This window comes from Dipodomys merriami, unplaced genomic scaffold (genome assembly GCF_024711535.1).
Source record: "Dipodomys merriami isolate MVZ:Mamm:240054 unplaced genomic scaffold, mDipMer1.0.p SCAF_5, whole genome shotgun sequence".
NCBI lineage: Eukaryota > Metazoa > Chordata > Mammalia > Rodentia > Heteromyidae > Dipodomys > Dipodomys merriami.
Window position 1 is genome coordinate 4,418,232 of NW_027206068.1, and position 27,535 is coordinate 4,445,766.

Sequence of the window (27,535 nt, forward strand, 5' to 3'; positions counted from 1 at the left end):
TCATCTTGCTTGCTTACTGATGGGTTTAGGCAAGAACTTTTCTGAAACTAGATAACCATAAATAAACTGAAACTCATTATTATGGGTTTGTTTCCATTGCCTACTGGGTCTTGGAAAAAAAAAAAAGACTGGGCCTTGAAAGAAAGGCCGGGCTGTACTACAGGCTCCATCGCTACCATTCATGCGGAGAGGGTACCTGTCCTCCTAGGCTTTTGTGCCACCAGCCAAAATGTAGACAAATTCACCTTCTTACACACCTTAGCAATCGCCTGATCAACCCCTTAGAGATGACCAGGACAGTCAGATGACAGAGAAATGGAAGTCCCTCTTCAGACTCCCTCCTACCTTCTCCTTCCAGATCGTCTGCCTCTCCTTTTGTCTCCACAGGGGATGGTCAAGTGGCATCATTGAGACATCTTTTTCCCAAAAAACTATGTTCTTTTTCTCACTGTGCTTCAGCTCCTTTAAGTGGAGACAACTACCTAATTACAGGATCACTAACTGGTTCAAGTCTAAATGTCCATGGAATAAAGATTGTAAATGAGCTCTTTCTACCTGCCAAGCACTGTCTCAATCTCACTTGATACTGGAGCTAAACTTTAGTCATAGGAGATCCCTTTTATACCCATTCCCTTTCTCTTGCCCAGAAGAAGACCCAGTAGGTCTGTCTGGATTGATGGCTTCTCCAGCGCTTACACGTGTTCAGTACATTACTTGTACATTACTTTGTCTGATCCCCAAGTCTGTGACACCATCCCTCATTTTACTGCTGTGGCTATCAAGGGTCAACACATGAAATGGGTGGGTAGCAGAGCTGGAACTTGAGTCCAATGCTGGTATATTCTGAAGTCCACACTATGCCTGAATTTCCCTCCATATTGATACCTTTAGACATTTGTGGCATAAGAGGGGAAAATGTCTAACAGTGGAATGGGAACCATACAGAGGTTGTAATCAGTGAGTGTTTACTGAGTTGGGGAAACTGGAGATCAGGGTGATGCTAAACTGACTTGTTCCAATATGTTCAGGGGAGTATTTTACCAAAAATGTGGCTGGTCAGCTCTGTTCTGGAAAATGTATCCCTGTCAAAGAGATGTATTTTAACATAAGAGCCTGGTATCTATCAATTCACGTAAAGAAAATAAATATATGTATTAAGATTCTTGTTTGAAGATATGCCTGGCAATTTCATAAGAAGAATGAAAAACTGGGAAGGGAAAAAAAAAAGAAACAATAAGCAGCATTGCAGAATTCTTCATGTTTGAGTCATTGGAGAATTCAAGTTTGATGCCTTGCAGGCTCTCAAACAGCAAAGAAACATAATGATCCTGGGAGATGTTTATGAGGTAACGTGAAGCTACACAAGCCTGATTGTTAAACTATGTGTGCAGTGTGATGGTAATTATGTCACTGAGCACAGATGTTTATCTGTGGAAAGAACACTGTAACAGCCTCCTCTTTCTCACACATAACTTGACCCTCAATCCCTCTCCTCCCCCTTCCCCCCTCCTGTTCCTGCTTCCCTGTCTTCATGTGGAAGGCTATGGGTTTTCCACTATCCCACAGTGTGCAGCCTCATCGCTAGCAAGCCTACTAGCACCCCTGGGCCTGAGTTCACAGTTGAATACTTAGCCACATTTCAGTGTCCATTCCTGCTCTCACCCAGTACCCCACTATTTCTGATTGGCCCACTTGTGGGTCTCCAGCACTCAAAACCAAGCTATGTTTCTGTGGTTGGTTGTTTTGTGTGTGTGTCTGTGTGTGTGTGTGTGTGTGCGTGTGTGTTGTTGTTGTTGCTTTGTTTTTGTTTTTATTTTTTTGCCAGTTGTGGGGCTTGAACCCAGGGCCTGGGTGCTGTCCCTAAGCCTCTTTGTGTTCAAGGCTAGCACTGTACCACTTTTTAGCAGCAATGCCACTTCTGGTTTTTGAGTGGTTAATTAGAGATAAGAGTCTCACAGGGACTTTTCTGCCTGGGCTGGCTTTGAACCACGATCCTCAGATCTCAGCCTCCTGAGTAGCTAGGATTACGGGCATGAGCCACCAGTGCCCAGCCAAGCTGTGTTTTTAATGTCAGTTTTATCCTAAAAATTACACTCAACAACCTGAAAATTGACCTCTGTGATTTACTGGGAAGCAAGGTAATGTGCCCCTTCTAGAGTTGCAGAGGATAGCAGGAGCCCTGAGATGTACTCTCCGATGTATGCCTCAGACTTTCTGGAGACACTGTGTCCATTGAAGACAGGAGGATATTTGTATTGGCAATCACAACTCATAAGCCACGCATAACACACAGCAGTCTACCCAAATGTGGTTTTACTCCCATGTTTTCCCCTGGGGTCTGAAGATATTAATGAAAAGTTCTACAGAGGAACCTAAGTTTAAATTGTGTACTATTCTAAGTGAGAACTTGGGCTGTCTTGCTCAGGTCATGAATCAGCTTTGGAATATCCACACTGCATACACTATCCACCTATTAGTTAGTCATTTGGTAGCCCTATTGGGTTGTACAGATCATCTGTCACAATGTTGCACTGCTGGAGTTCAAGTAAACTTTACTTTGCTTGAAAATGTCCGTGAAAGGCAAGAGCATAAAGCTTGAGATCTAAATAAGCTTTATATGGGAATAAAAACAAACAACAATAAAAAAAAAAAAACTATATAGGGTTCAATTCCATCCTTGGCTCAGTTTCCGGAAGCTCCCGGGGGCCTTGATCTCTGCAGGAGATGAGAAAGGACAGTGCTACCTTCTTTTTGCTCTTCTTTAATTCATCAGCAGATTTTTCTTTCATTTTATTATTTGTTATTTGACAGTACTAGCAGTTGAACCTGGAGCCTTACGCTTGTTAGGCTAGCACTGTACCACTTGAGACACATACCTCTCTCATTTTACCTTATTTTTCAAAGAGGGTCTTACATTTTGCCCGGGCTAGCCTCACTGAAATCCTCTGCTTTATGCCTCCTGAGTAGCTAGGATGAGAAATACGCACCACCAAGCCCAGCTTTATTGGTTGAGAAAGACAAGGTCTCACTAGTTTTTTGCCCAGGCTATCCTGAAACTCCAGTCCTCCCCATCCGTGTCTCCTGAGCAGCATGAATTACCGTGTCTTGCCAACTGATTTTCTTGTTTGTTTAAAGGAGCTTGCAATTTTACTTTTTATAAAATTATAATATCTTATAAAATTTGTCAAAATAACAGGCTGTGCATATATGTTTTAGGTAAGTTAAGCGTGTGTATACAAAAAATATACAAATGTGCAAAATAAACTTGAATTCTTCTAAGCTTTCAATACTAAGCTTGGTATAAAATTCATGTTCAGGCCAGGCGCTGGTGGCTCAAGCCTGTAATCCTAGCTACTCAGGAGGCTGAGATCTGAGGATCGCGGTTCAAAGCCAGCCCGGGCAGGAGAGACCGTGAGACTCCTATCTCCAATAAACCACCAGAAAACCGGAAGTGGCGCTGTAGCTCAAGTGGTAGAGCGCTCGCCTTGAGCTGAAGAGCTGAGGGACAGTGCCCAGGCCCAGAGTTCAAGCCCCATGACTGACCAAAAAAAAAAAAAAATTTATGTTCAGGCTTAGCTAGTGAGACCCATTCACTGGGGGAAATTCTTCAGGGTCTCCTAAATCCCTGGTCAACTTTTAAGAACTAATTTTAAAGTTATATTTAGAACTGTATCTGCTTCAGATGGGTTTGTAAGGACTTACTTGTTTTAAGTCTCACTGGAAACTTGACATCCATATATCATATGGATTCCATAGATTCCAAAGTGGATTTTTTCCCAGTAAGTTTGAACCAGTATAGTAGAGCTGGGGGTGGGGGTGGAGGGGAGCTGATTATTGTATGTGTTCTCATTTTGGTAAAGGGAGCCCTGTAAATACAAGCAGTGATTGCTTCATAACTCCTTGAATCACAAAGTAACGCCATTAATTAGAATAAAACTGAAGACATTCTAGTATCATTACATTGCTTCTTCTCTGATGTTAACTTAGCCCATCCTGGTTGGTTCTCCTCTAGCTTGAAGTAAATCTCCTTGAGGTAAAGACCACCAGATTCAGGGGACACCTAGGGCTCAAACACCTTCCTGAGCTTAGGGCTAGTGCTAAAGAATGTAAGCCAGAGATGCCAGCGAGCCCTGGGTTGAACTATGCTGAGAACCTTTGCCTCCTCCAGAAACAGTTCCATATCTGTCTGGTGGGGTCTAAGGACAGCAACATCTACCTCACAATTCATTTCCCTCTACCTATTTTGGCATGGCTGTCCTGCTTTCTCCCCTCAAGGCCCCACAGAATTGCCCTTTCAGTAGGATTCTGCCAGTGTTCCAGCACCTGCTCTGACTTCCTCCTGTGGACGCCATTGCTGGTCCTCTGATTACAACCTGGCTTCTTCAGAAGTGCTTTTACTCACCCTCCCCCACACCTCCAGTATTTACAAGAGACTTCTGGGGTTACAAGAACCAGCCCACTTCCTCGGAGAGCTTTGGCTCTAAAAAGTATGTTGGACAAAGAAGAATGAAGACAGAACTGGGTTGACACCCACAGGCACCTTAGAGAACACAGTTACTGTGGGTGTCTGGGAGGGGTGGACCTCAGCGACTCTAGGTCAGGCTGTGCACCCTAGGGACCAGGCTGTCCTTCCAGGGACATTTTGCCCTACAGACAGTTGGGGGGAGGGTGCATAGACTTGAGAGTGGCCCATTTTCTATTTTTACAAGGTGATTATCACTGGGCCTTTGACAGAGGCTCACCGCCAAAGTCAGAAGGCCTTTTGAATGCTGTATGGAGATGCCTGAGCTTATAAGTGAACCAGGAAGGTCTATCTGTGGCAGGAAGCTGCAGTGAGGGTCTGTGCAGCCTGGTAGCATGAAGGACCCAAAGGATCCCCCACTGTCTACTTGCTGAGAACCATAGAGACAGAAGGCCAGGGATTCCTGAGTGGAGTTTAGGGCCACGAAGCTGATATACCTTTGTCTCAAATTTAGCTCCTTTCTCTGCAAAGCAATGAAGCTTTCGTTGTTCCTCTATGTGGTGAATGTATAGGAAATAGCAACAGGAAGTCTGGGAGCACTGGAACATTCTGGTACCACCCCAGGACTTTTATAACAGGATGTAGTACCCTGCCAGCCCAAGGGCCAGCCTGGCAAAGCATTTCCCTCCCTCCACCGTGCCCCCCCCCTTAACTCTGAAAGGGATTACATGCTATTGACATAATTATGCCTTCTTTCATAATACTGTTTTATTTTTAAAAGCAATTTGCTATTTGGGTTTTTTTTTTGTTTTGTTTTTTGGTTTTTTTTTGCATGAAGAAAAGGAAATTGAGGATTTAGGAGTTGGCTTTTGCAGCTGAATTATTCTTACCATAGGTTGTAGCATCTGCTTTCTCAGAATTGGAATCCTGAATGGGAAGCAGCCTTTTGAGGTCCTGCTTCTTGATTGCCTGCAGGTCTTCAGCCAGAGCCTTTCCTGTTGCATGTCCATGGGAGATCCACACACACATCCTAGGGGAGTGAGCAGGGGTGGCTGGGAGCGTGCTGTCACCAGGAGGCCAGTGCTGCTTACGGATTCTCACTTTATAGATGGAGAGAGGGAGGCCCAGATAGGCTGGGGTAATTCAGCCAAATTCCCTCAGCAGCAAGATTGTCATCCTGTGACTCTAGAGAGCTGCTCCTCACAACCACTCTGCATTTAGAAGTCTTGCTGATGTCATAGATGTAGAAAACTGTGCTTTACGAATCATGCTGGTTCTCAGAGCTGTGCCCCATGGTACACAAGAGGAAAGTAGGTCTTAGAAAGTAAGTCTTGGACTGCAGACTTGTAGCCAGCTGAGCCAGGATGGAACTCTGGATCTCCAATTTCTCTGTTTCCTCTGGTTTTATCCAGATTCACATATTCCCTGGACAGTTTTCCCCTGGAACATAATTGCTTGTAATGTCAGTCTTTCCATGCTGACCCAGGAGTTGTTGTGGGACGAGGGCCTTGGCCTGCTTGAGAGAACCTTCTGTGCCTCACCCTGTGCAAGAATCAGGAGCCCCTTCATGAACCAGGGGAAATGCGGGCTACTCCCCAGAGTCCCCTGACCTGGGGCTGTTGCACTGACCCTGGAGAGACACAAGCCTGAATGGCTTTCTAAAGGAGCCCTCAGCACTGCCCAAGGGCTATTAAAGGGACTATTGGTACAGTACAGAGTGCTTTTTGTGGAAAGGGGCTTGGCTCTTCCCTTTGACCTTAGCCTTGTGCCTTATGTATTTACTACAAACATTCCAACTGGTAGTTCCAAGCATTTGCCCAGCTCCAGACTATTGGTGTTTGTAATGGCTTTCCTCAAGTTCTGTCTTGAAGACTTGTTTTGTTGCAGTCAGTGGGCCCTGCTGTGTTTGGGGAAGAGCATGATTTGTCGGGAACAGAGGCATGATGCCTTTGGGCACAGGCTACAGAGCCCCCTGCCTGCCCATTGGTGCTCTGATCTGCCCTGCTAACCTGGCCTTTCGTGGTAGCTTTAATACTCAGATTATTTATAGCTCTTTTGGGGGTGGGGGGATGGTTGTGGTGCAGCCAAAGGGCTGAGGCACAAGTTTGAAGAAAAGTGCAGTGGGACTGAAAAGACAAATAGAGAAGCAGAAGCTAAGCCCTTGGCAGGAAAAGTCACACCTTAATGTAACAGAACTTCATTCAGGAGACAATGGACACTGTAATCACAGGTCAACATTTAGAAGCTTAGGTAGACTGAAAGTTCGTTTGAGGCTTAGGAAAAAAGGAAAATATTGCTTTGCTTGTTCTCACAGTTGGTTCAAATATAACATGTCTGAACCAGGACCCCTGAACCATTTTCAGTGAGTTCTGGGTGTGGACGGCATGCACTGGTAAAGGGGGCATGCTGGGTCTTACAGTGACCACATATATAAGGCATCCTTTGAAGGCAGTTGTAGTTTCTAAGCGACTCTTGTTCTTTCAGGTTAAAAAAAAAAGTCTTACCTAGAGACCAGAGACATATTTTCTTGGTTCAAATTAAATGTTATTTTCACAGACTGAGTCAGCCATTTCAGCTGTATGTGAATATCTCACTTGTTAGGTGGAAATGTACTTTCACTGAGTGAAACATAAATTCCAGAAAAGGGATGGGTGGATTTCTCTTAAAGTGAAAGTGGTTAGAAAGCAAGTCCTGGGATTTCTCTGTGTCAGGAAATGGCAGATCGTAGAAGTGGGGGGATGGTGGTAACTCCACCACCACACCAGGGAGGGAGAGCCCCTCCTAATCCCCCAGCTGGCCCTGCCGCTCAGAGAGAATTAACCCTTTCCCAGCCTTGCCTCAGAGGGAGGTTTGATCCAGCTCTGGGCAGCTCAACCCATGTAAGCTTACTGTGGTTAGAGTCCCCCTCTCCTTGGGGGGACCACAGTTCAAAACACATAAATAGGATGGGGGAAGGGAAGGAGCCTGTCTTGGTGATGATAAGCTGACATTCACAGCCTGGCCTGGCCTGGCTTGTCTGCAGAATCAGCTCTAAGGATGCAGTTAGTCAGAGGTCTGGTCTGGACCCAGAGAGCGCACGTGCTTTAGCCTTTGAGTTGTCTGCTTGTGGCTGCTTTGCCCAGGGATTTTCCTGGCTGATCAGCCTGAGCTGGTGTTGTTGTTGTTATTAATGCTGTTGCCTTCCCCATCCTCGTCCTCAGCCTCACCCCAGGTCTCCCTGCAGAGAATGGGAGAAAAGCCTGTGGGTGATTACATCAGCCCTGGGAAGGACGAGGTTGGGCTGTTGGCCTGATTTGGTTCACTACCTAGGGGACTTGTGTGAGAAAATGAGCAGGCAGAGGTAGCCTCTGGTCACTGCCCAGCTTGCCAGGGACAGTGAGAAGAGACCAAGAACAAATTCCCAGGCCAGAGGCAATTACAATTTAAAATGCCTTCTTGTCCCTTCAACTGCTTTTTCCATGCCATCGAGGTAAGATTGGTGTGGATTTTTTTTTTAATGCATCTCACCATCCCCTGTACCTCACATTCCCCAGCCAGTGTCACAGCTGCAACAGACTGCATTTATAATCCTCTGGATTTCTACTTGCCTGCTTTTGCCTGGGTGCTTTTTTCCATTTTCACGGTTTTCCACAGGACTGGGAAAATGAAGCTTGCTTGGGATCTTGTGGGGAGAAGGTGCCAAAAAAATTTCATGACTGTTCTTACTGTGTCCTTTTTATTAGTTTACATTTAGCATATCCGTGTTCGTTTATCTCATCTTCCTGCTAAGCCTTGAGAAATGTGCAGGGTGAGGGCAGCAGGAACAGGAAGCCTGGGCCCTGGAATGAAGAAGTAGAGGCCCTTCAAGAGATGCAGGACAAAGATGGCAGGAGTGACATTAATCAAGATGCATTGTACTCATAAATTGTTACGGTGAATGAACCAAAACCCTTTTGTACAACTACTTAAACATAATGTTATGAGAAAAAAAAATCAGACAGGGAAAAAAAAAACCTATTAAGATGAAAACAAGAAGAACTGGAGTGTTTTGTTGCTTGGCCTGTTCTTACAATTGCTTCAAGTGTAAAATGTCCAGTCAGGGACTGCCTGCAGCATTGTAAGTGAACATTATCATTTCCCAAGCTAGGTTGATAATTTGCTTGTATGCTCTGTATTCCTGTCTGGAGTCTGGGGCACCTTAAGAATGCTCTGCCCCTCAGAGGGACAGGAGAACCCTGAAACTATTGTCCTGTCCTATGACTAAGAAAAAAAGAAAAACATTTGCTAGTATGTTGAAGCACTCTGGTCTTTACTTTGCTCTTGGTTTTTATTCTTTAAATGTAAAATGTATCTGTGCTTGTCTCCTTTGTGTACTGCAGGATGTTAAAGTCTTTAGTGAAGATGGAACAAGCAAAGTCGTGGAGATTCTAGCAGACATGACGGCCAGGGACCTGTGCCAGTTGCTGGTTTACAAAAGCCATTGTGTGGATGACAACAGCTGGACACTTGTGGAGCACCACCCACATCTCGGATTAGGTAGGAGACAGCTCAGGGCAGAAACAGTCCCTAGGTACCTTAGTGTGAAATCAAATGGAGAACCGGTGCCAACTGTGTTGTCTGTCCCCTGCCAGACTGGCCAGGAGTTCATGTGTGACTCTTGACTCATCCTGTCCCCCCCCTTTTTTTCTCCTATATTTTACTTTGCCCCTTCACTCTGCTTCTTTGAGAATCTTTCTTGGGGTGGTTGAAGCAGTAATTCCCACCAGTTCAAACATATCCCCTGTGATCCAGCTGCCTTCCTGACTATCAGGATCATGCTGCACATCTGTTAGTTGGAGAGGGAGGGGCCCCGGGAAGAGACAGATACTGGCACTGCTAGATTGCAGCTGCCACTATTCACCAAGCTACTGATAAGAAGGGAGCCTGGCTCTGGGCTCTAGCCTAGGGCGTAGAGACCTGCTAACAATCAGAGCACATTGTAAAACAATCACATATGAATTTGGTACTTGTGTGGCATCTCTGTCTGAGCTGGTTAGGGATGATTCCTGGATACTCGTGTGTGTGTGTGTGTGTGTGTGTGTGTGTGTGTGTGTGTGTGTGTGTGTGTGTGTGTGTGTGTGTGTGTGTGTGTGTGTGTGTGTGTGTGTGTGTGTGTGACCTAGAGAATAGTTTATGTATCATGGAACACTTGAAACTCTACACACTTACTTCCAGAAGTGACTGGTTGGTGGTGAATTGTTTGGTCAGGTGGTCCCTACTAGGAAAAGACACATATTCAGACTTTTGTTCTGAGTCTTACAGAATAATGTCTGATGCCTGCAAAAGCATATGCAGGTATTTAAGACTAGCATTTTCTCTAAATCAATAGCTATATTTCTTCTATGTCTCGAAGGAGAAAAAAATACAAATTGCAAACTTCTTGTAGTTTCAGATTCGTCTTATAAACCTTTTTCTTGACAGCTTAATAAATTAAATCTCAACCTTTAGGTCTTACAATATTCATTTAACTGAAAAGTATTCTTCCAACAGAGAGCATGCTATTTAAGTCTAAATAAGGTAATGTAAATTTGCACTATTACTTTAAGTCGCTATTTTCTGACTCTCCCTGGACTTTTAAATCCCTGACATGGTTTGGAGTAAACAAATAGGACTTGTGCTGGTTTTTCCAATCTGTGTGGATCACCAGACTGTTTATGTAAAAGCAGAGAGTTCCTCCTTGTTACTAACAGCTTTCTGGAAGGCCCATTTGCCTGTTTCATAGTGAGTGGCTGTGCTGTCACTCTTGTTCCCATAGAGACAGGCTGACTGTCACATCACGCTCCAGTTTGGGACATCCACGACTGAATCCTCCCATGATCTAATAAGACCATCAAAAGCATCTGTTGACACACAGATAACTTAGACATTAAACAGTAGTGGGAAGCTTTTATAGAGTATGTGTGCAGGACTGCTGTGATTAGGTCACAGCCCTGCTGTGCAAGGCTGCATCTCCTGCTGTCTGTGCTGCACCTGTGTGTAAGCAGAGAAATTGATCAAGAACCAAGAGCCTGTGGCCCTTCCCAGTACTAGTGTTAGCTCCTGGGATCACGCACTACTCCAGGCACCTAAGGTAGTTGGTACAAAGCTGTTCCCTTGGTTTGCAAAGCCCTTGGCACTTGATCTTAAGTGAGCATGTTCTGTGTTTTGTGATGCTTAAGGGCTGGTTCTTTGAGTGTACTCTATCTAATGAGCACTTCCACCAAAGCCCTGTCTGTCAGGAATACTTCAGCCTCAGTGTCTGGGAGTAAAAACATCTCAACCATGTCTCCTTCCAGGCCACTCATCAGCCTGTGGTAAATCCATCTGAGGGTATCAGCATGAACCCTTTGGCAGATTGTCCCAGTACCTTCTGCCCAAACATATGAGCTACAGGTTTCTAGAAGCTTCACTGCTGCCAGGAGGCTTCGCATATAAAGGACATAGTGATGTGAAACAGTCTACCAACAGAGCATGTAAACATATTACTTTAAAAAATTTATTATTATTATAAAGATGATGTACAGAGGGATTACAGTTACATAAATCAGGTGGACAATGTCACCCTTTCCCTTGCTACCAAATTACTTTTTATAGGGATAGAATGCAAGCTTAAATGTGGAGAATGGTATCTTGATGCCACCCTTCCAAACTTGAGCACAGACTTACAGATAAACCCCATTCTTGCCAACTGGCAGTACCCATGCCAGGGCCCTTTCATTCAGGCCCCAAATGACCCTGAATGGCTCTGTGTCATAGGCACAGTACAGGATGTCCAAGACAAATGGGAATGTGGGCATGGGGCACAGGAAAGAGAAGCAAGGTTCCACAGATCCTATGAGTGTTAGAAACTTGAGAAAGTCTGATGTCCTAAGAATTAGGCTGAAGCATCCAAGAAAAGCAATGATTCTTTGTTGATCTGCTTATGGCTTTGTGTTTGATCGTGGTCAGGTAGAAACGCCCTGGCAATAACTTTGTCGACTCCCATAGGCACCCATATGTGTCCTAAAGAAAGGTCTTGGGCCAGGTGCCAATGACCCACACCTGTAAATCCTAGCTGCTCAGGAGGCTGAGATAGGAGGATCCTATTTGGAAGACAGATACAGAAAAATCTGTGAGACTCAACTCCATTTAACCAGCAGAAATCCAGAAGATGAATTGTGGCTCACGTGATAAAGAAGACGTGAGCAAGAATGAAGGCCCTGAGTTCAATCCCCAGTACCAACACACACACACACACACAATCCCCAGTACCAACACACACACACACACACACACACACACACACACACACACACACACACGAGTTGTTGGACAAAAATAGCCTGTTTTGATGTTACTTGCATGACAGGGCCTTCCCAGATTGCTTTTCTGTCTCTGTCTCTTTGTCCATTACATTTGCAAATGCCAAATGATGTCCTTTCACACAAGCTTTAGAGAGAAAAAGCAGGCAAATGGCAGGGCTTGTGCTGGCATCAAATGGTTTTCTATATGCAATGATCTCTCACTGATGACTTTGTTTCCAGATTTTGTTCTAGAAGGCTTTGAGCTTATCAGCAGCTTTCCCCCTCTGTAGGCAGGCAGTGCTTGGAGGTGAGTGACTGGGTGAGCTAAATGTCAGTCCACAGGCAAGCCAGAGGAAATCTGTGATGTCAGGTGGGGATGCTGGATTCATCTCTCACCTGTGTCCTGAATCTGCAGATCCTCCACACCAACTAGGCGGCATGGGTTCCAGCTGAGTCACAAGTAGTGGCATTTTGTCTTTGTGGAAATGTCCAACAGTTTAGTTGTCTTTTTGTGGAATAGGGCAAGACTTAGACTCAGTCTCAGAAGTTGAAAAAATACAAATATCCTTCAAGGAATTTTCACCTCTTCCATGAATACAGAGTATTTTTGGAATGCCATGATGAAAAGTGGAACCCCAGTTTAATCAAGGCCACTGGAATAACAGGAAGTTTACAGGCAGCCATGTGATCTAAAACTGGAGGAAAGAGCTTGGCACAGTTGCTGTCCACTCCCTGACTGCAGTGGCCACTTTCTGCGGCATATTTTATGGCACCCTGCAAGCCAGGCAAATGGGTGCCATGGGTGTGTTTGCCATAAGACCCCTCACAGAGATTCCAGGGGCCGCCTGGTCACCAGAATGACCCAAATGAAAGAAGCGTAGTCCTTTTGGGATGCAGAAGCTGACTTGGCTTCTCTTCCAAATTCTGAGATCACTTAGAAATGCTTTTTCTCAAACTTTGTTCCTCCCTTCCAAGTCGAGATTTTTAAAGACTCACTCTGGCATCACGAAAGAAGCTGGAAACTTCCAAGGTCGGGGCCGCCCAGCCCCTTCTCAGCCCCTCTGTCTAGAACAATGTTGTCCTCATTGCACACCGACCATCTGTACGTTTCCCTCTATTGTTTATCCTGTCATTTGATATGGCCACTTCCCCCACATCGTAGTTTCTGAGGAGATCCACAGGAGAAACTGTGAACACCTTCAGACATCCCCTACAGGTAGATTGGTAAGGAGTAAGTAATGCTCCATGTGGAAGCAGAGGGCTTAAGCATCAAGGAGAATAACCACCCTTTCCCGAGTGATCATACTGTTTTAATAATGGCTCTGGAGAGAGAGAGAGAGTACACCATGCACAATGAGGTCAGTCACTGATAATCCAGTTGATGAGAATGTTCCATGATAAGATCAATACTGCCTTTGGTGTGAAAGATGAGTGTGTTGGTTTGTCCTGTCTGCCTGCAGTGTCGTGTTCTTCCTACCGAATTTCATTTCCCCAGGCAGAGTCAGGCAAGTGAGTTTCTTGGGATCCAAAGCTGCCATGGCCTTCCTACCTCTGTGCCACACGGCCTTTTAACAAGCCTTCCTTGCTCAGAGATTTTTGTCTCTGAATGTTTTCCTAAGTATTCCAGCCTATTTTTCATATGCCCAAATGTCTTAATGTGAGGGTACAATCATTTGACTCTCCCTCTCCTTAATATTTTGTTGATGTCAGATGTAAAAGAAATATGTAAAAAAAAACCATATTGACCCAAAGCCCACATTCTGTATATTTAAGACCTCTTAGGTATTGGATAGCACATTACAGAGAGGATTTGAATTCAGTTCACTCCCAGGCCTCATCTTCATTCATGCTGTTTAAAGAGCAGGAAATCAGACTGGTTTATTGTTGGTGCACCCATCTGACTAACATGATGCTTTCCCTTACAGAAAGGTGCTTGGAAGACCATGAGCTGGTGGTTCAGGTGGAGGGTACCATGGCAAGTGAGAGCAAGTTTTTGTTCAGGAAGAATTATGCGAAGTATGAGTTCTTCAAGAATCCAATGGTGAGTCTTTTCAGACTCTCGGCATCAAAAAGTCATAGTTGGTTTGAATAGTGTCAGATGAGTCTTACAAGGCAGTGTGTGGATTCAAGAATCTTGAATTTCTATTTAATGAAGCAATCCATGCTTAAAGCCTGGTCTCTGGCACTTAACTAAAACACTGTTGTCACTGACTGAATATGGTGGTAGCCTTCCTCAAACAGTGACTGCAGAAAGGCTGTTTGTCTCTTAAGTCCTAGGATTGTACAGTGAGTTTGAAAAGGTCACAGTCAGTTTTGAACAAATTGATCAAATTCTCACCAAAAGAAATACTCTTCCCTGCATAGAGCAGTGATTATCATGTGATATATATGGAAGATGGAATAAAGAAATCAGTTGGCTTGGTTTGTGGTGTCTTCTCCTTCATTGTTCTCACCTTGGCTGTTTTGGGGGAAGCCTTTGCCCTCTGTCCTATCAGTATCTGAATAGCCTCCTTTGCATTTGCTCTTCACCTGACTCATGGAGCATATAGGTATCAACTTAGGGAGAACACCTGAATCCACTCTGGCTCCAATAATTTTGCTGTTCTGGTTTTGTTGTTGTTAAAGTTTCTTAGAACAGTTTTTAAAGAACAACACAATCTTGCTCTGACTCAGACACAATCCCGTGATGCTATTGCTTGCCTGGATGGGCACAGTGGGGGGATGCCATGTTCTCATGCTCAGCATTTGTCCCCAGGAATTTGATAAGGCTTTTCTGGCTAATATTGAAGAAAAGACCTTTTCCACACACTCCTCCTTTGGTAGTTCAGTAATTCTTTAGCTGGTGCTATGCATAGTTATTTAAAATACAGATGTACACAATAATACCTGAAGGAATGTTTTTACTACTGAGAAATCTATAAGTCTGTCTTCCTCCCACTGGAAAACTAACCCTCAATTTATGTGCATTTCCCTGTTTCCTTAGAATTTCTTCCCGGAGCAGATGGTTACTTGGTGCCAGCAGTCCAATGGCAGTCAATCCCAGCTCTTACAGGTACTCATCAAAAATAGTTTGTGTTCAGACTTCTAGAAAAAAGTGCTCTTGGAATTGTTGCAATAAAAACTTGAAAAGGCTGGGCTCCAGGGAACCATGTCTAGAATCCTAGCTACTCAGAGACTGAGGTCTGAGAATCAGGGTTCAAAGCCAGCCTGGGCAGGGAAGTCTGTGAGACTTTTATCTCCTATTAACGAGCAAAAAGCCAGAAGTGGAGCTGCGGCTCAAGTAGTAGAGCACTAGCCTTGTGCAAAGAAGCTCTAGGGGACAGCACCTAGGCCCTTATGGGAGGGAAGGAAGGGAGGAAGGATAGAACAAAGGAAGGAAGGAAAGAAATTTGAAGAGGTTACATCTTTACTGGCATATTAACCTTGACTGCTGGTAGAAACATCACAAATGACCTTGTTCTGACTCAAAACAGTCCCATGATGCGATTGCTTAGTATGGCAAGGTAAGGATGCCATGTGCTCATGTTAAGTGTTTGTCCCCAGGAAATCTCTACAGAAATACTGAGTCTATTTCATAAAGAAAAAAAGGACCAAATTTTCACACGTCCTTTGCAAAGTAACTTAATGTACATGAAAATTAGGGACACTAGTTTTAATTGTCCTTCTGTTTTCTAAATTAGTTCCCCAAAAAACTGGTCCTTCGGCGCCCCCACCCCCACACCCCCTCCCACTCCCGCTTCCAGGGGTAGGGGCCACCGGAGAGTCTTAGTGATCTCACATTGCTCCTGGGACATGGGAATCAAAGAGGGAATGTCACTGTCTCACCATTTCTCCAAACGTGTCTGTGTAACGTGCCAAATGAGAGAACACACTATTCTCTAAGTTAGCCAGCAATCTTCAGGTGTAAAATTCAGTTCCTAGAGGATCTTGCTTTGTTGATCATCAGATTTCTTTCTGTTGTCAAAAAGGTAAGAATGGGAGAGTAGTGTTCTGGTGATCTCTGCCAAGTCCTCAACCATGGCATTGGTCTGTTCTGCCAAGAGATGTTGACACTGTCATCCTCAATTCACACATGAGGACAGTGAAATGCAAATTGGTTTTTAAGTGCCTTAATTTTGAGAGGATTTGTATGTTGTGAAGGTGTGCAGTCATCTCTTGAGACTCAAGATGGTGCCAGGTACTCCAGAGCTGTCTGATTTGACCATCTTACCCATGTCAAGGAGCTTTGTCTGTCCCCAATCCAGGCCAGAGGACCTGCTCTCTTCAATGTCCCCTCCCAGACTTCCCTTGTAGCCTAGATCTCAGCCTTCATTCCCATAAGTGTTTATTTGTTTCCTTAAGCCTTTATTCATAACAATGCCTGTAAGAGGGGCTAATCAGTCTCTTACTAAGGTATCTCATGTGCCTTATGCACAGACAAATGCCATTCTCACACCTGTATATTGAAGGACAGGCCAAAATGGTAGGCAAATGCTCATTCCCACAGTACCTCTTCCTCATTGCTCCTAGCACTTGCTCTTGACTCAACTCCAAAGATCAAGTGAGATATATCTTAGAAATCTTAAATAAGGAAGAGAGTCCTTTTATATCTGTCACAGAGTAATTTATGGCCTGGTTTTAGCATTGTTAGATCCCTTTGCTTGTCTGTGTTTATCAATTATATTCTATGTCACCACAATGTAGATGAACTTTTTTTCAAAAGGAGAAGACTCAGTGACCCCAAGAAAGCATATAGAGTATTTAGTTTAGAAAATGTCAACTGCTGAACATTGTCCAATGTTTAAAATTTGTTCTCCCACAGAATTTTCTCAACTCCAGCAGTTGCCCTGAGATTCAAGGATTTTTGCATGTGAAAGAGCTGGGAAGAAAGTCCTGGAAAAAGCTGTATGTGTGCCTGCGTAGATCTGGCCTGTACTGCTCCACGAAGGGAACTTCAAAGGTGAGTTTTAAAACCCACCACCCACAATGGGCTCTGCCCAAGCCAGAAATGCTCAGATGACCTTGGACTTCATTTTTAGTCTGTTGTTGTTTTTTCCCTGGTTGGTCATGGGACTTGAACTCAGGGCCTGGGCGCTGTCTCTGGGCTCTTTTGCTCAAGGCTAGTACTTTACCACTTTGAACCACATCTCTACTTTCAGTTTGGGGGTGTTGCCTCTACTTGTGGGCTGGGAGCCAACTCACATGGGTAGAGAGCTTCCTGAATCACTGCAGATTTCACTGACTTGGGATCCAGGCTGGCCATAGGATGTGTGCTAGATTATGGCCACCTTAATGTCAATCTAGCATGTGTCGGTTAAAGTTATTTTCTTTGGTTAGCTGTGTATATGCCCAATGAGAAGAGGCGTAAAAGGTGAAAATGGATGTAGGCCCCTAATTCTTAGTTGGTAGTATTGTGGACCTGGCTTCTTTTTACCTTCCATGTACCCTGGTAATGAGTTGTATCCAGGCAACCTTGGCTGAGTATTGATTGGCCTTTGAGGAGCTGCTGCCTCTTCTGCTCACCAAGAGGGAAGGGAAGCTGGTGAGGACCACAGTTAGGGTACCTCTGGCCCACCCAGTGTGGCTCTGAAAGTCAGCAGCTGCTGTGTGTATGAGCTACAGAGAAAGGGTATCGTCTCCAGAGAGGAGTCTCTGTCCCGCCATAGAGCAGGAAAGGATTGTGTCCATTGACTTACATGAGGAAGCCAGAAGCAGCTTGTGGTCTTGAGTAGGAAACAGAATTTGGCTGGTGGAGAGCTTAGGAGAAGGCCTGGTCCTGCTAGCAATGGGGGAAATGAAGGTAGCATTGGGCACACAGCCTGCTGAAGGTCGACTGGCCCTGAGCATTGTAAGGGCTCTTCACGTTGACCTTGGAACTACAGACTTTCTCAAATGTTCCTTGACTATTTGGTCACAGGGCTTTGATTTGGCAGGACAAATACATTCCAATAGGCTTGTGTCTGAGAATTTGAGAGGTGGGATTTTGGGGTGAGGAATCGGTGGATTTGTGTTTAATTTAGTGTTTATTTCACATGGTGGTCATGGTTTCTAAGATGTCACTGAGGAACTTGGTATGTGCACCTGCACAGACTGCCTTCTGTTTACAAAGATGCGAGAATAATTGCTCTTTTCTGTGCCTGAGACATGCCCACTGCACATAACCTGGCCACTGTTTTTTGAAGGAGCCTAGACACCTGCAGCTGCTGGCTGACCTGGAGGACAGTAACATCTTCACTCTGATTTCTGGGAAGAAGCAGTACAGTGCCCCCACTGACCACGGGCTCTGCATCAAGGTACTCTGCCACCAGGTTGCTCACCGATCAGAATGAGAATGAAAGGAGAAACATAAACTGAACAGAAATACAGATTCACATGTGACTTGCTCATTCCCAGTTAAATGTCAGTGTACGCTGCAGAAAATCGATGAAAAGCAGGCATATGATGGGAAGTGCCTGTCAGTGGCCTATGGCTTTGGTACAAGTGTGCAAACATATAGATGGATGTATGTGCAAGTGGTTGATACACAAATGTGTGCAACAAGCACAACTAGACAAGTGGATGTGCACATACATGTTTGGACACACATACGTATGTGCTTCATGTATGCACACACATGTGCAAGATGCATACACATCTCCCTGATGAAGGTTTGGCAATTATTGATAATCCCAGTGGTAGCTAGTAATTTAGTGAGCATTTACTATGCATGAGACGTTCTAATCACACTAAATCTGTTGTCAGACTTCATCTTGCCTGGATGCTTGTGGGTGAGGAAGTACATTGGCCTTACTGCATGTATCAGTTTGTCAGTGAGGAGTTGTGCCCATTCCATGGGCTAACCTCTTAGCTAGAGCTCAAACTTATCCTGAGGGGAAGACAAAACTCAAGGAGCTCTCCTCAGACTGCAGGAAAGAGAAAGTCCTTTGCTCACTGAAAGCTCTTTTGATTGCAAACCCATTTAGTGCCCTTTTCTCATGATTTTCACTGTAATAGTTTCCGTTACTTAAGGTCAACCAGAGTCTGAAAATAGTAGGTGAATAGTATCAGAAATAGTATCAGAATAGTATCAGAAAATAAGCAATTTATTTGTTTTAAATTGCACATCATTCTGAATAGTATAATGAAATCACACTGTCCTAATCCATCCTGCCCAGGTCCTGAGATATCCCTCTGCCCAGTGTCTCCACTCTGTGTATGTTAGCCACCTGCTACTCACTCACTAGCCATCTCTGTTATCAGGCTGATATCACACTGCTTCCCTTAAGTAGGACAATGAAAACTTTAGACTTAATGAGGAAAGGAAAAGGATCCTATGCCAAGGTGGCTGAGATCTGCTGGAAGAACAAATCTTATATCCATGCAGTTGTGAAAAATGGAACCAATAGTCCTGCTGTCCCACTATGGAGCCCATAGTGCATGGTAAGCACATCACTGTGGAGCTGCGTACCAGCCATGGTTCAGGCAAACAGGACCTTGGGATATGTCCCATGATGTGGAGGGGAGACTATTGAACCTAGAAATCTATTTCAAACCAGCCAGAAACCTAAGGCAGCCTCAGGAGAGACTGGAGATGGAGCCAGGTAGCCAGTTCCTCTCCCTTCTCACCAGCCCTCACTGGCAGAGCTCTTTTTCTCCTGAAATGCCACCTGAACCCAAGCTGGCCTTTCACCCCTTCAGTTTCCTAAGGTAGAGAGCCAAGTCTGTGCTCTCCTCCCTCCCACCCCGACTGCTCTTTGAGTTGGGACCAGAAGTTCATGCAACAGTCTCCTCCCTCATCACAAGGCACTCTCTCTACTTGATGAATCTGCCCACCTTCTGTAGCTAAAAGAGCTGTGATGAGATTCCACCTGCCTTGGGCCATCTGCTTCCACATTGGCCCCACTTCCCAGGCATTGGTCTTACTCTCTGGACTCCCACTTATATAATCCTCCTTGGGGCCACTCGTACACCCTTAGCCACTCAGAGGTTACCCCTTGCGCAAGCTCCTGCCAGGGCCCTGCACCTAGCCACTACCTTGGGTTCCCCAGAAGGTACCTTTGAAGATCGTTGCTTCTGTAACTCAGGGGACAGATCATCCCCACAGACTCTAGCATTCCCACTGGGGCACTTTTCTTCTCGGCTCCACATACCTGCTTGCCCCACACATGGCCTTGTGGTGATTTGTTTTGCTGTCTGACTCTGAATTCCACTAGGAGAGTTTATCCACTAGGGTTTATTCTTGAGCTAAGGCATAAGTAATTGCAACAGCTCATGGCTGGCCCATGATCAATCCTTAACAGAGGCTTATCACACAGGTGGGTGGACAAACTCAACACGACTTGGACAGAAGGTCGGTGGTTCCTACTCATTGTGTTGCACTGATTGATTTTTCTTTTACTCTAGCCAAACAAAGTGAGAAATGAAGCTAAAGAGCTGAGACTGCTCTGCGCCGAAGATGAGCAAGGCCGGATGTGCTGGATGACAGCATTCAGACTCCTGAAGGTATGTGGATGTGGAGAACTGGAACTAGACTTGGGTATATTCCAGACAGAAATGCTCTTGGCATTTCCACTATTCTTTTCAGTATCTTATCAAGCATAGTTACCAGTCCTTCTAAATAAGATTTCATGAGTTTTCAACAGAGAGCTAAATATTAAGGTGATAGCTAGGTTTTCTAACATTTGCACTATTGTAGGAGGGAGATCAGAAAAAGGGGAACCCTGAAGACACTAAGCAATATCCTTGGTGCTTCTGAGCACACCTTTCCTCCCTTCCTACCCCCCCCAATCATGAAACAGAATGCTTTTAAACATTGCCACTTTTCTCCTAGACACCAAGGAGTGAGGAATTGCCTCTGGTGTAAACCACTACCTTATAGAAGATAGTAGAATTGTATTACTCTTTTTTTATTACTACACTAAAATACCTGAGGCAAGCCAACTTTATCAGGAAGAGATGTTTATTTAGCTCACAGTTTTGGAGGTATGCAGGCATGGTGCTGGCATCAACTAAACCCCAGTGTGGATTCTCCTGGCTGTGTCACATCTTTGCAAATGGCAACGGCAGGAGCCTATGTAATCAGGAAGAAATCACACCCCACTGGAAGCCAGAGAGCCAGGTGTCCCACAGTCCCCTTCGAGGGCACACACTCAATGACCTAGCTTCTAAAAAGCCAAGGCCAAGAGAACTGTAGCTAGCACTGTCCATAGGGTTTCCTGTCCATACATTGTAAAAGAATCTATTGCATAGAACCTGATGCTGACAGCTACAGTAATTGCCATAATGATGTCTTCCTATTCTTTACTATAATCACACTGTGCTCCTTTGCATATATGCAATATGTCCCACACACCAAAATGACTTATGTCTATAAAATCCTCTCCTGATGCAAGTTAGTTGACCAGGGTGAGCTTACTGAAATCCAGGCATCTCTGGAAGAGATACCTGCTAGGCCAAGTGTGGATTCAGAGGCCCAAGGATGACTTTTACAAACCCTCCCAGGCTTTAGTGAACCACAGAGGACTTTGTCTTGGGGGAAGTCAGCTGAGGAGATGATGTGCAAAAGACTTAGCTCCAAACATTTGAGGAGCCACAGGTCATCTGCTCCATGGAGAAGCCTCCTACAGTGATCTTCCAAAAAAAAAGAACCTGGTTGCATTGTGTTTTTCCACTGATAACACATACAAAACAATGTGACCACATGTTCCTAATTCATCATAGAAATGCAAATGTTGGTGATAGTACAAGATATTAGAGATGGTAGACTGCTCCTAGTTCAGTCTGTGATCCATGGGGAACTGAGTCGTGAGAGCAGTCTGCAGCTGTCGTGTAAGTCCTGTCTGTGTTCTGTTGTGCAGAACATTTTTGTCAGGCAATGGAAAGGGGATAAATCCCTGAAGGATACATTCATCTTTGCTGTGATGCACACACCCATGTGTATAAGTACAGGAAAAAGGAAACTTACAAGGGTAGACTAGGTCTGCTGAGCAGACAGGGACAGAGGCCAGAGAGAAATCATTCCATTTATACATATGTTTTATTTTTTTATCTGCAAAGAATTTTTGGGGTTTTTTTTTTTTTCAGTTTTGGGAATTGAACCTAGTCTGGTACATGCTAGGCAAGCTCTTTGCCACTCCTCAGCTAACTTTGTTGTTTGTATTTTTGTTTTGTTTTCAGCAATACAGGGGTTGGAACCTAGGGCCTCATGCTTACTAGACAGGCACTCTTCCTGCTGAGCCACACCTCCAGTCCTTTTTTGTCAGTGCAAATATGTGCCAATACTTGGTCTTGAGCTCAGGGCATTGCACTCTCATTAGGCTTTTTCACTCATGGCTGGTGCTTTGCCACTTGCGCCATCCTTCTACTTTCAGCTTTTGCTGGTTAACCAAAAATAAGAGTCTTGAGTATCTGCACAGGTTGGCTTTAAATCATGATCCTCATAACGTAGCTTCCTGAGTAGCTAGAATTATAAGCATGAGCCACTAGTGCCGGCTTACAGTGATTATTTTTGAGAATAAAGTCTCACTGCATACCTGCATATACACCTGGACCACAATCTTGTTTGTCATTTCTCATCATAGGTGAGATAACAAGTACACACCACCACACCTAGCTTCTTCTGTTCAAGGACTTTACTACCTAGGCTGTCCCTGAACTGTAATCTTCCCATCCTCAGCCTCTTATCCTTAGCTTACCATCATAGCTTGGGATAACAGAAAGATGGGTAAGCAGAAAGCATCTTAACTCCACCACACTCACCTATCAGTTGAGAAGGAGGGTCTCATGAACTTTTCTGCCAGGCCAGCGTCAAACCACAGTCCTCCTGATCTCAGTCTTCCAAGCAGCTCAGGTTACAGAGGTGAAGTACTGGTGCTGGCTAGTATCTGTTTCTGAGATAAGATCTCACTAACTTCACTAACTTTGCCCTAGCTGACCTCAAACTGCCTCCGAAGTAAGTAGGATTACAAGCATGTGTCACTGTATAATTTTTTTAAGGCAAAAAGAAGTAGGAAAGAAAAGTGAGTACACTCTATGAAACTTATACACAGTAAATCCAGAGAGCAGGTTCTTAACCTGGTGACCAGATTCCCCTGCCCACCCCACCCCCCTCTCTCTTTGTTAGTCCTGGGGCTTGAACTCTGGGCCTGGGCACTGTCCCTCAGCTCATCAGCTCAAGCCTTGCATTCTACTACTTGAGCCACAGCACCACTTCTGGTTTTCTGGTGGTTTATTAGAGAAGACTTTCTTCCCCAGGCTGGCTTTGAACCATGATCCTCAGACCTCAGCTTCCTGAGTAGCTAGGATTACAGGCCTGAGCCACCGGCACCCAGCATGTGGTTACCAGATTCTTAACCATGAAAAAGAGCAGGTTTCTCTCCTTGGTACCATAATTGTTGGCAGGAAAGGAATGAGCTCACACTGATGGTACTCACTGTCACTGACTTTGTTATTAATACTAGCAAATGAGGTTGCCTTATCTCCTCTTCCAGTAGCTTTGTAATATAGACGTCCTCCATATCCCATTGCACCCCTGATCACACTGAAGCCCAAGGTGTGCCCACTGGGGTGAGGCAAAGTAGGATGGGAGCCCAGAACCTTTATCCTTAAGTGCTTTCCCCTTCCCTGACAGCCCAGGGAAGTCACAGGTCCACTTTTAAATATAGTGCCAGTGTCCCAGCTGCTTTGCAGGTCATACTTTGGTCTTGCGATTACTAGATTTTCAGGGGAATCTTGAAATGCCTTTGGGATAGGTGCTTCATATTCTCCAATAGTTTCTGGCCTTAGCATTTTATTTGTCTGATAAGCATAGCCACCTCAGTTTTGGTTTGGTTTTGTCTTCTTTGTTGCCAGTACAGGGATTTGAACCCACAGTCTCTCTCTGGGCTCACTTGCTCACCTCTGGTACTCTACCACTTGGAGCAATACCTCCATTCTGTTATTTTTCTGATTCATTGCAGGTGGAGTCTCTCGGCTTCACTGCTCTGTCTTCAAAGCCCCTCCGATCTCAGCTTCCTGAGTAGTTAGGATCAGGCGTAAGAGCCATCGTCACCCAGCATTCAGTTGCATTTTGATTAGTGTTTCACTAGGTTTTCCTTACCAGCTTTTCCTGTTTGTCCAAGTTCTTGTTTTTAAGGTGTATCACTTACAAGTACCACAAATTTTTAGCTATAATTGCCTTTATCTTACTTAGTAGTACATTTAGTATCATTTCATTGTATCACTTTAGTGTGATTGTTAGTATTTGAGCTTTGTGTTTGAATATTTTTTCCTTTTCTTCTTTTTTTTAACAGCAGTAAGGATTGAACTCCAGGCTTCATGCTTGCCTAGCAAGCATTAGGACCATACCCCTAGTCCTGTCTTGGAATCTGTATTTGCTGTTTTTTCCTATTTTTCCCATATTCCCCTTATATTCCATTTCATCTTGTTTGAATTCATCAGGTATTTTTATTTCTATTTGTCCTCTCAACTCACTCCTTATATATGTCCATTTATTGTTTTATAATAGTTAACCTAGGCATCACAACTTGCATCTTTTACTCATTACTCTCATGTAGTTTAATTCTTTTTTATATTCAGTCTGCTATGAAGGCTCCATTTCCCCATTCCTATTTTCAGCTGTTCTTGTTATAAGCACTAGTTATATATGTAAACTCCTAAAGATATATTGTTTTATATGCTCAATTTTTATTTTTAATCCTCCATATATTTACAGTTAAATTTTCCTGAATTTGACATTTTTGGGGGAGGCATGCTGGTCCTGTGTCTTGAACTCAGAGCCTAGGACTATCCCTGAGCTTTTGTGCTCAAGGCTACTGCTCTAACACTTAAACCACAGCTCTTTTTTTTGGTGGTTAATTGCTGATAAGAAAGAGTCTCACAAACTCTCCTGTTTGGGCTGGATACAAACTGTGATTCTCAGATATCAGCCTCTTGAGTAGTTAGGATTACAGGCAGGCGCCACTAGTGCTGATCTTGCATTCTTCTTTATGGAATTTAGTACTCAGCCTAGCAGCGCTTTTAGTCTAGGCCTAAGCAAATTTCCCCAACTTCGGTTTTACATCATTAATAAACCTTACATCAGTCACTCTCTTCTGTAATGTGACCATTCTCTTGCCTTCTGGGTTGGTCATATCATTTATAAAAATGTCACCAGTCTGTCCTAGTGCTTCTGAGAAAAATGTCATGTTCTCTTTATCTCTGTTTTTGGCAATGTTTCCATGGTATGTCTAGGATCAGATTTATTTATCCTACTCCTTGAGTATATAGATAGATTTTATTTATTTATAGTTAATTGTGAATCCTTTTGATCATCTTGGAGTACTTTTCTTGGTCTCCCTCCTCTCTCACACATTCAGTGACACTTGTGTCACAATTCTGTCATGTTCTCTATATTCATATTTTAGAAATAAGTTCAACCTAGAGCTAGAATGGAGTTTCACATTCTGTGAAGGAAAGTTAAGAGGAAAATGTACCCCACTTGAAAACTTAGCTCTTTTTTCCTGTGTGTGTGTATGTGTGTGTGTTTTTTAATATTCCAAGTTGATGGTTTGAGTTAGGAATTTGGGAGTGTTGGTCAGGACTCTGAGAGAGAGGAAGAGAGAGAGAGAGTGGGGGGGGGGGGGAGAGACTTACTTTGCAGAGCCTTTAATTCTTTTTGCCAAGACAAATAAAGCACAACTGTTGAGCTGACTGAGCAGTAAGCCCGGTGGTTGGGGGAACCGTGGCTTTGGAACAGACTGTGTACATCTGAATCCTGACTTTCCTGTGACCTTGGATTACTAGCTTTATCTCTCTGTTTCGGTTCCATTATCTGTGAAATGGTGGTAGTTACAGCACATAGCTCATGAAATGGCGTGTGTTAAATGAAATAATGCAATCCACTTAGGACAGTACTTGGCCCCTGGCAGCACTCAATAAAGTTAATTGTTCTTGTGCTTAACATTATTCTATCTGTCACTGTCCCCTTCTTCCCCTCCCTATCCAGTCATCCCTCTCCTGAAGTGACAAGGGGGCGTGAGGCAGAACTGACAGTCGTGTACTGTCTTGAATGCGGTCAGTTCTTGGGGGCCATCAGCAGGGAATTTTTCACAGTTCTGCATTTAGCCCTGCTCTTTCCAGTCAGGGCTGTGGCTGTGAGGTGGGGCCTCACAGGGGCTCTGGCATTGACTCTGCCTTTCCCCTGCAGTATGGAATGCTCCTCTACCAGAATTACCGCATCCCTCAGCAGAGGAAAGCCTTGCTGTCTCCTTTCTCCACGCCTGTGGTAAGTAGAGCCGTGGCCTTCCTCGGTCAAGTGCCTCTTCAGCTGCTGCCTCGCCATATGTTGTGGACGTCTCATTTCACACGGGGAGGCCAAGAGGGACTTCAAACAGAGTGTGCACATTCCAGGGAAGCCAGCGAGTCTCAGGCGGTCCATTTCCCAGGACATTCCGTTTGTGCCTGCATAGCCCCATTCCTGCGTCTCCACACAGGATTATTTCGACAGATGGCTGTCTTTACATGGTCAAAAATGTGGACAGCGGCTTCCAGCTCTACAGAAGCTGCCTTTCTGGCCTTTGGCTTTTGTTTCTCCAAGCCATGGGTGTGGTTGCCCTGTTCACGGGAAGCTATATTCCCTGGTGGGAATTTAGAGGTGATCATCCTACCTCAGTGTGTGCTCCCCAAAGATCAAAACCTATTCTTAAAGATCAATCAGTACCTGTGCCTAGGAAATAGGTGTCCCAGAAAAAGCCTGGTGTTTGCTACCTGAACGAATAAAATAAACTATACTAGTCTAATATAACATAGGGGGTCTGATTTGGGGGTTTAGTCAGCAAGTTAGGACAAGGCTCACCCATACTGTTTCCATTTGTGGGATGTGCTTTAGCAGAGGTTAGGGAGCCCATGAAGGACCACAGAGCCCAAATCCTATTGGCTCCAGGTGACCTCACCAGCAGCCTTTGAGGCCTATGAGAAGAGAGGAATGCTTTTTTTTTTTATTTTTTTCAAAACCCACAGCCATTTTAAGGGTAGTGCCTCGCTGACCAATGAATTTTCAACCTGAAGCAGGGAAGGAGGGGGGCCCCTTTCCCTGCGTCTTCAGGATCATTTCCTGCCAGGATTCCTCTGTGTGCTGCCGTGGCTGATTTCCTGCATCTTAAAAACTTGTGGTCTTCTCTTTACAGCGCAGTGTGTCTGAGAACTCTCTCGTGGCAATGGATTTTTCTGGGCAAACAGGAAGAGTGATAGATAATCCAGCTGAAGCCCAGAGTGCTGCCCTGGAAGAGGGCCATGCCTGGAGGGTAAGTCCCTAACCCTCCTTCCTCCAAGAGAAGCTGGCTCCCTCATGGCTGGTTCCCCCTACACTGATCTTCTCTCAGAAAAGTGGCTCTGTGGGTATGGAGGGGTGCAGGAGGAACTATGGGATACAACTGGCCCTTGTGGGCCCTCCATGCTTCCAGTCTCAGCTTGCCTCCCTGTTGGGTGATTGCAGGGGAAGGGACAAGAGGGGAATAGAACCCTCTGTCCTCTTTGGTTCATGGGAAAAACTGTTCCTGGTGATGAATCGTCAGTGGCTGACCATGAAGGATAGACACAAGAGTCAGCCTTGAATAAGGCCAGCGGGCGTTCACATTAGGGCCCTAACCCCCAGGTATAGATTTCCTTTTATTTCCAAGGCTCCAACGCCTAAATCTCTAAGAGGGAAGAGAATGTCACCCATCTTGAAAGTTTTCTCTGAGTCACAAAGGCCATGCATAAATCAGGAGTCCAGCTTAGAAAGCCTTCCTAGAACTAAGGCTGACCTCAGTGTGAAGAACACAAGAAAGCACCCAGGCCAGGCACCTACATTGTGAAA

The 27,535-nt window shown here is 44.7% G+C and overlaps 1 protein-coding gene across 3 annotated transcripts in view; it reads left to right on the forward strand.

Moving 5' to 3' along the window:
* Positions 1 to 27,535, forward strand: part of Grb10 (growth factor receptor bound protein 10) — a 161,496-nt gene that overhangs the window by 124,070 nt on the left and 9,891 nt on the right. For all 3 annotated transcript variants that reach the window (XM_069995982.1, XM_069995984.1, XM_069995983.1), the window contains 8 exons: positions 8,821 to 8,977; positions 13,668 to 13,783; positions 14,726 to 14,794; positions 16,544 to 16,681; positions 17,904 to 18,014; positions 20,104 to 20,202; positions 25,886 to 25,963; positions 26,865 to 26,981. In XM_069995982.1, the coding sequence (XP_069852083.1) occupies positions 8,821 to 8,977; positions 13,668 to 13,783; positions 14,726 to 14,794; positions 16,544 to 16,681; positions 17,904 to 18,014; positions 20,104 to 20,202; positions 25,886 to 25,963; positions 26,865 to 26,981 (885 nt within the window). The remainder of the gene's footprint in view (positions 1 to 8,820; positions 8,978 to 13,667; positions 13,784 to 14,725; positions 14,795 to 16,543; positions 16,682 to 17,903; positions 18,015 to 20,103; positions 20,203 to 25,885; positions 25,964 to 26,864; positions 26,982 to 27,535) is intronic.